The following is an 8,517-nucleotide window of genomic DNA, read 5'->3' as shown; positions in this document are numbered from 1 at the left end:
CCCCTTACCTTAGGTGGTCTCTCTCCCCCTCCCTCTCCCTCTCCTTCTCTCTAACCATTGGTTTTAGCAGCAAGATTTGTGTGAGGTTGCAAAGTAAACCTTGTGTAGATCTGCAACATTAATCCATGCATGATCCAGCGGAGTTTATTCCTAAGCCTTAAGCATCAACGTTAATCAAGGCAAAGGCACAGTTTGCCTAGGAATTAGGATTTGGAATTTTCCATGAATAGAATTCTTGAGTTCATTCTCTCTCTGTCTCAAGGCCGCATCCTTTTACTGCAACAAAATGGGGTTTGAAGAGCTAGCCTACCGAGGCTTGGAAACTGGCAGCCGAGAGGTGGTTTCCCATGCCATCAGGCAGGATAAGGTAAGAGGCAAAGAAAATAATATCACTACTTGATAAAAGAAAATACCATCGGGTGGTATCTCAATGAAGAGAGAGACGGACTCTGCATGTCCTTTGAGGTCTTGAGAGCTGCCGACAACCAGCCGGTTCGCTCAGTAATTTCCTTCTTGGTTAGGAACCAAGGTCAGCCAGTCGACACTCGGGCAGCAGGTAGCAGGAGGAGGAGGATACAAGACCGGAAGCCTTCAAACTGTTCTTTCCATCATATTAATCCCCGCTTGCCCTCTTCCGGCTCTTCTTACCTTTGAAAAGAGATCTTGCAAAAAAGATAATCTGTGCAAAAGCAGGAGGCGAACGTTAATTCCCCTGGTTAATTAATTAGCGGTCTTCATTAACCTAGGCCATCATGCCAGAACCTAGTTGAAAGTTTCCCTCTTCTCCTTTGAAGTGATAGAGGGAAATTCTTGAGGGTCCATTCATGGGGCCTCAGACAGAGTGTATTAATTCTCTCTTCATTATGTCTATTTCCAGATTATATTCGTTTTCTCCTCGGCCCTCAACCCTGGCAATGAAGGTAAATTTAAAATCTGTGGGACCAACATTACGAGAAGTGGGTTTCTACTGGTTCGCACCGGTCTGGGCGAACCGGTAATGGTAATTTGGCCTGGGATGCAGAACCGGCCAGTTCTGGGCTAGGCTGGCCACGCCCCTGAACCGGTTCTCCAGTCTCTTCTTCCGTTGCTGGCATGTTTCTGCGCATGCGCAGAATAATTCACAATCAACTGCACATATACACAAAGCGAACTGGTACCAACCAGTATAGGAACCCACCCCTGAATATTACTATATTGTTGTTGTTGTTGTTACTTCTTGTAAGGCATCCCTCTGTTGCTTCTCAGAGTGAGGTGGGCGGCATATAAATAAAAAAAGAAATGTAATAAATAAGGAAATATCATAGCAGGAGACTTCTGAACCCTGTTCAAATTAGCACCAAGTGATGTGCTTCTTTTCTATGTGACCAGCTAGCTAGCTAGCTAGCTAGTTAGTTGGTTAAATTTTTAGTCACTTCTTGGATAATAAAACCAGCTGATTGCTTGAAGATGCTGTATTATGAGGGTGGGCAGTCATTTTGGCTGGCAGACACTTTGGGTCCTTCTGAATGGGACGAAAAGCTGTTGCTGAAGACCCCCCCCCCCCAAAATCATAATATCCCTCTTGACTCCCCCTTTTCCGGTCCACGTAGAAATGGGACGACACTTAATGCAGCACGGAGATGGCGTCAAAGATATTGCCTTTGAAGTGGAAGACTGTGATTCTATCGTGCAGGTAAATGCAAGCTGGACAAGTCCTTTGACACCTTCAAGAGGTTGATTTCATGGGAATTTGCAGGTTCTTCCACCTAATGCCAGTTTTGACGGTCACCCTTATTTCAGAGAAGAAATTTGGGCCACTTATGGAGGCCATAAATGGAAAATTATAGCAGAGGGCTAAGCAGCTGCAATGGGTTGTGGGCCCCACCTCCAAAATTGAAGGTGTGGTGGCCACACAGTCTAAGGCAGTGTTTCTCGACCTCGGTCATTTAAAGAGATGTGGACTTCAACTCCCAGAATTCCTCAGGGTCTGGCTTCTCTAGAGAACTAACTCTATGGTGGGTGGAGCGTGATAATTTGGTTGCACCAATGCTTTAAGTCAACATTTCTCAACTTTGACTACTTTAAGAGGGGCGGACTTCAACTCCCAGAATTCTGGGAGTTGAAGTCCATTCTTCTTAAAGCAGTCAAGGTTGAGAAACATTATCTAAGGCAAGCTGAAGGCAGTATTCCAGTTTTCCCTTCAGCCATTGGTGATGAGTTCATAGAGAAAAATCAACCCATGGGGTTGAGAGGTGTCCAACATGATTGGACCAATCAATCTGGACAGCAGATCTTTAGTGAACAGTCAAGGACCTCTGGAGGTGTTCTTGTGAGAAAATGCCAAACCTGCCCAGAATTTTGAAGTTTACCAGTTCTCACACCAGACCTATCTGATGTTACTTCGTTCTCCTGTCTTCTGTTCAGAAAGCTCGAGAACGTGGAGCCCGTGTCGTGCGAGAGCCCTGGACAGAAGAAGACAAGCACGGGAAAGTAAAATTTGCCATCGTGCAAACGGTAAGCAGCTTCAGAGGAAAGTTCCGAAGCAGAGCGAGGAAGGAAGCAGAGCAGACATGGAGGTCCGTTGGGGGGGAAGGTTGTTCTCTAGCTTGGCATTCCTGTAATGAGTTGGCCTGAACCTTCTCGACAGTTCTCAATTGTTGGAAATGGTGAGCATTAGACTGGGTAGACTTGGAAAAGGCCACCCTGGGAAAAAGGAAGCGAATATTAATAAATTGGGGTTTGTTTTAAGATGAGCAAGATACCCTGAAGAAAGCCAAGAGAGCTTTTGGTCAAACAAAAAGGCTGGGAAACATTAGAGGTGGGTTGAGAGATGGTGAGGAGCAAAATTCTGGCTCTTTTTCAGCTTGGTAGCTTGGACAGTTTTGATGTCGGTTGTCTCCCATGGCTTTGTACAAAAGAGGAGAATGCAAACGCGATAAGGAATGAATCCCCCTGCTTTGAGATGCTTAAAGGATGGTCTCCTTCAATGCTGGGGGATCTGTTTGCAAAAGAACTTCAGTTCTCTCAAATCCAGATGGAGCAAAGTTTGGTCCAAAAAATATCTTGATGTTGTTAGTTGCGAAGTCGTGTCCAACCCATCGCGACCCCATGGACAATGTTCCTCCAGGCCTTCCTGTCCTCTACCATCCTCCGGAGTCCATTCAAGCTCACACCGATGGCTTCGGTGACTCCATCCAGCGATCTCCTTCTCTGCCGTCCCCTTCTTCTTCTCTTGCCCTCCATCGTTCCCAGCATGAGGCTCTTCTCCAGGGAGTCCTTCCTCCTTCTCATCAGGTGGCCAAAGTATTTGAGTTTCCTCTTCAGGATCTGGCCTTCTAAAGAGCAGCCAGGGTTGATCTCCTCTAGGACTGACCAGTTGGATGGCCTTGCAGTCCAGGGGACTCGCATAATCTTTCCTCCAGACCTCTCTGTAGATGCCAGAGACCTTCTGCCCAACTGCGGATGGTCCCAGCTTCTTAGGAAAGCCTTCCCTCCTAATGTCGGTGCTATCTCGTAATCTTGTGTTTCTCCTTCTTCGACAATATAGTATGGAGACACCACACACACCCTCATAGAAAAACAGAACTACAAGGGACCCTTCTTACCTGGATTTGAAGCCCCTCTCTTTAAGGACCCTCTCTTAAAAAAATTGTAAGTATCTAAGCCTCCTTAGATGTTGCCTTCAAATCTCCAGGAGGGGGGGCAGATGGTGCTCCTAAAGGGCAGAGAAAACAGCTTGCTTCTCTCTCCAAGGGGAGAGAGGTCAGCCAGTTGCGGAAAGCCTCGGGGCAAAAATGGGCTGTGAATGGAAGCCATTCCAGATTTGAGTGAGAAAGGATGATTCGATAGAGAAGAAGGGATGGAAACTCATCCCGTGGGAAATGAATTGTGACTAGTTTGAAGGTCAAGGATGGGGAAGCTGGTGAGAGAGAGAGAGAGAGAGAGAGGAGATTGACCTGTGAACATGATGTGGTTACTTTCCTCTCGTTTCCAGACCTGCTGCAAAACTGAATTTTATTGATCATGTTGTGGGGAACCAGCCTGACCAGGAAATGCTTTCGGTGGTAGAATGGTGAGATTTTTTTCTTTTTTGAAACCTTCCTTAAAATGAATAGAAGCAAATGTTGGAGCTGCTGACACCCAAGTAGGACATAGCAACAGCCCTTAGACTTATTTACCTCTTCACAGTGCTTTTACAGCCCTCTCTAAGCGGTTTATAGAGTCAGCCTATTGACCCCCAACAATCTGAGTCCTCATTTGACCCACCTCGGAAGGACGGAAGGCTGAGTCAACCTTGAGCCGGTCAGGATCGAACTCCTGTCAATGGGCAGAGTTAGTTTTCAATAATGCATTCTAACCACTGTGCACCATGGAAGGAAGGAAGGAAGGAAGGAAGGAAGGAAGGAAGGAAGGAAGGAAGGAAGGAAGGAAGGAAGGAAGGAAGGAAGGAAGGAAGGAAGGAAGGAAGGAAGGAAGGAAGGGCGATACCACTTAGACTTATATACCGCTTCATAGTGCTTTTACAGCCCTCTCTAAGCGGTTTACAAAGTCAGCCTCTTTCCCCCCATCAATCTGGGTCCTCATTTTACCCACCTTGGAGGGATGGAAGGCTGAGTCAACCTTGAGCCTGGTGAGATTCGATCTGCCAAACTGCTGGCAACCAGTGAACAGACATGAAGGTGAGGCTTATCCAGGTTCCTTTAGTGTCGGTTAAGGAATGATAAGACACGGAGTAACAAGACATCAGGATGAGGAAGGCTGGTTTAGAGGAACTAAAGGTTGATCTCACCAGCTAACGTTCTATCATCAGGAACGCAATGGCTGAGTGGCTAAGATGCTGAGCTTGTCAATCAGAAAGGTCATTGGCATTTCAGCGGTTCAAATCCCTAGTGCCGCGTAACGGAGTGAGCTTCTGTTCCTTGTCCCAGCTTCTGCCAACCTAGCAATTTGAAAGCACGTAAAAAATGCAAGTAGAAAAATAGGAACCACCTTTGGTGGGAAGAGAACAGCCTTCCGTGCGCCTTCGGCATTGAGTCATGCCAGCCACATGACCATGGAGATGTCTTCGGTTAGCGCTGGCTCTTGCACTTTGAAACGGAGATGAGCACCGCCCCCTAGAGTCAGGAAGGACTAGCACAGATGTGCGAGGGGAACCTTTACCTTACAAGGTCTCTGTTGTCGTTCTACAGGTATCAGAGAAACCTCCAGTTCCATCGCTTCTGGTCTGTGGACGACAAACAACTGCACACCGAATACAGCGCCCTGCGGTCTGTTGTCATGGCCAATTATGAGGAGACCATCAGGATGCCCATCAATGAACCTGCGATGGGCAAGAAGAAATCTCAGATCCAGGTACCACAAAGCGGACTTCTGCGGGCGGGTGGGAGTGAGTGGAAACACCCACCATGAGTCACCAATTCTCTTTGCAACAGACCTTGTTGTATTTTGGGAGGGTATGTTTGCTACTGATTTATCCTCTCATCTAGCTGGCCTCTTCTCCAACCTCTTGCAAGCTAAGATTGGGTGATGCTCTAGTCACGGGTGGGATAGCCCGAAGAAGAAAGATACGTGGGCTGCCCTGAAGCCCTCTTGTCGTCTTCGTGAGGAAGACTGAGCCAGTGATGAGACTTAGCAAACCAGGATTCAGAGCTTGAAACCGACATTCATACCCAAGTCACATCACAAGTCAGAATGAGCCAGGAGCAAGCACTGGTGATGCGGTGATCTCCTCCACTCTTAACCTACTAGAGCTCTGCATCACAAATGCAGAAGAATGCAGACACGGTTGATGTTCCTCAACATGAGATCTTGGCATACGGTCCACCTTGGTTTCTTTTGTTCCACAGGAATACGTGGACTATTACGGAGGCCCTGGAGTCCAGCACATCGCCCTGAACACTTCAGACATCATCGCTTCGGTAAGAATGCCCGTTTCTTTTCAAACCTTCCCACCCAAAATGTCAACTCTTTCAAAGGGGTCAATCTTATACTCATGAATCTTCTCTGGATGTAGATCACAAACTTGAAAGATCGTGGCATGGAGTTCATGTCTGTTCCATCAACGTACTACCAGCAGCTCCGGGAGCGGTTGAAGTCAGCCAAGATCAAAGTGAAGGAAAGCATTGATAAACTGGAGGTCAGTTGCCTTCCATAATAGTGGGGAATCATGGTTAGAGAGTGTTAATCTGTTATCACTTTAGATGGTTCTTGAGAAGATATGGAGGAGATCAGGGAGGCCTCTTGAGGGAAGGAGGACTACAGAAATATAATAAAAACCATCATTTATTGTTCCTTCATCTTGATGGGAGCCCTTTTGCTCAAAGATAGATACATCATCCTGGTTTATCTCTAATTCTGCTTCATGGGCTGCTCAAACCAGCATGGCGAGTTGCAAAATGAAAAGAGACACAGGAGACTTTGAAGAGAAGAAAAATAGCATGCTTTGCAAGATACTCCTCACTTAATGACCATTTCTTTAGCGACTGTGCAAAGTTATGACGGTGCTAAAAAAATGAGTTGCAACCTGCCCGCACACAACCGTTGCAGCTTCCACAAAGTTATGTGATCAAAATGTGGGTGTATTTATGATGGTTGCAGTGACCCACCAGTCATACAATCCCTATTTGCAACCTTCCCAGCTGGCTTTGGACTAGCAAAGTCAATGGGGAAGACAGCGGGAAGTGTTGCAGACCACAAGCACATAATGTCTCCTTTAACTAATGCATTGCTTAACAACAAATTTTACAGATCCTATTCCGGTCGTTCTTGTTGTGTTTCCATTCCAACATGCAACCAAAATGTATAAAGTCAGTCAAATGTCTTTGGCGACTTCCTTCAGTCTCTTGTCGTTCTCTTTCAAGGAACTCAAAATCTTAATCGACTTTGACGAGAAGGGCTACCTGCTTCAGATCTTCACCAAGCCCGTTCAGGACAGGCCGACCGTCTTTCTTGAGGTCATTCAGCGCTACAACCACGAGGTTGGTCCCTCAGGGCAGCGTCCTTCCAGGTTACCTTGAAGAACAGTTGGTCTTGCAGATGCTGTGAGGTCATTCTTGAGCCTCCTCCGGTTTCTGTTGGCTTTCCAAAAACCGGAAGCAAATTTTCACTACCAAGGGATTGGAAGTTGGGAGAGCTGGGTGATAGGATTTCTGAAGCATGGTGCTACTTGGTTAAACCAATCTGGGGATCTAGCCCAGGGACCCCCCCAAACTTGGCAACTTGGAAGACTTGTGGACTTCAACTTCCCAACTCAACTGAAGAATTCTGGGAGATGAAGTCTGTAAGTCTTAAACTTGCCAAGTTTGGAGACTCTTGCTCTGGCCCAGTGCACCCTGATCTTGGCCATTTCTGAGTTTGTGGACTTCCAACTCCCAGAATTCCATTGGCATAGGGCCACGGATAAGAATTCTGGGGGGGTTGACGTCCATACTCCAGAAATGGCCAAAGTTGGGACACACCGATCTAGCCAGATTATATTCTAAACCAGGTTCAATTAATTTGAACAGATGCTGTTTAATTTACTCCCTTCCTCACTATTTTGGGGAGGGGTGTGTACACTCATGAAATGGAGAACTGGGTCGCCAACCGCCATTTTGGGTCTAAGCAGAACATCTCAACGTTGGAGAAAAGAAACTTCTCATAATCTGCAGAGGCAGGTTGGTGTATCGGTCAGCAAACAAAAAATTAACACTTATGGCTGGTTTTGTTTTTCCTCCAAATTTAGGGATTTGGAGCGGGAAACTTCAAATCTCTGTTTGAAGCTATTGAAATTGATCAAGATGCACGAGGCAACCTCACCTTCCTGACCTCAGATGGAGAGTCCAAGCTCATGTAACGTCCATCAGCCCTAAAATGAGACGTCCTCAGTGAAATGTGATGGGCAAAGATTACACACCGATCTTCCATTGTAGCCTGATCCTTTTTTTGTTGAATTAAAAAAAACCACAAATGAGCTTCTCGCGGTGTCTGTTTTGGGGACAACGGATGGAAAACGAATCAGAGATGACACAGCTCCTGATTATCAAACATCTAAGGATTGGGGGGAAAACAGAATTGGGATGTTTCCTCCTCTTTTTAGCAAAGGTTTCTCAACCTTGGCAACTTGAAGATGTGTGGACTTCAACTCCCAGAATTCTGGCTGGCTGGGGAATTCTGGGAGTTGAAGTCCAAGCATCTTCAAGTTGCCCGAGGTCGAGAATGTCTTCGAGAAATAAGTTTGGTAGGAGTTTTAGCGGAACGCGTCATGTGCCATTTTCTCACAAAAGTTGGGGAGGAGGGTGGAGGCTTGCTGGTTGCGGAATGCCAGCTCGATGGTGGAGGAGGACCATGGCTGTTTGGTGGGCAAACTACGCAACTGTTTCTCCTTATAACAAAGGAGATCCTCTGGAATCCAGACCCACCATTGACTGAATTTTGGAATGGCACTTGTAAGCCTTCACCCTGAGTAAATTAGGAGCAGCTGTCCCCTTATCCTTTTCAGAGTGATGAGATCAAGGATGATAACTAAAGGCCATTGACAGTGGGAAGGTCAAGGAGATG

General features: G+C 46.5%; 1 protein-coding gene across 1 annotated transcript; it reads left to right on the top strand.

Annotated features, from left to right (window-relative positions):
- The first annotated feature begins 212 nt into the window (after positions 1–212).
- On the top strand, positions 213–7,930 carry HPD (4-hydroxyphenylpyruvate dioxygenase). The gene is made up of 11 exons (XM_081966606.1): positions 213–367; positions 878–920; positions 1,590–1,672; positions 2,404–2,493; positions 3,527–3,630; positions 3,974–4,051; positions 5,169–5,331; positions 5,826–5,897; positions 5,993–6,115; positions 6,840–6,956; positions 7,703–7,930. The coding sequence occupies exons 1-11, from the start codon at positions 287–289 to the stop codon at positions 7,811–7,813; spliced, it is 1,065 nt and encodes a 354-aa protein (XP_081822732.1). The 5' UTR covers positions 213–286; the 3' UTR covers positions 7,814–7,930.
- The last annotated feature ends 587 nt before the right edge of the window (positions 7,931–8,517 follow it).

This window comes from Natrix helvetica, assembly GCF_964273705.1.
Source record: "Natrix helvetica genome assembly, chromosome: 14".
In the NCBI taxonomy this organism is placed as follows: Eukaryota; Metazoa; Chordata; class Lepidosauria; order Squamata; family Natricidae; genus Natrix; species Natrix helvetica.
Note: the sequence above shows the minus strand (reverse complement) of the source record. Positions and strands in the feature narration are given on the sequence as shown.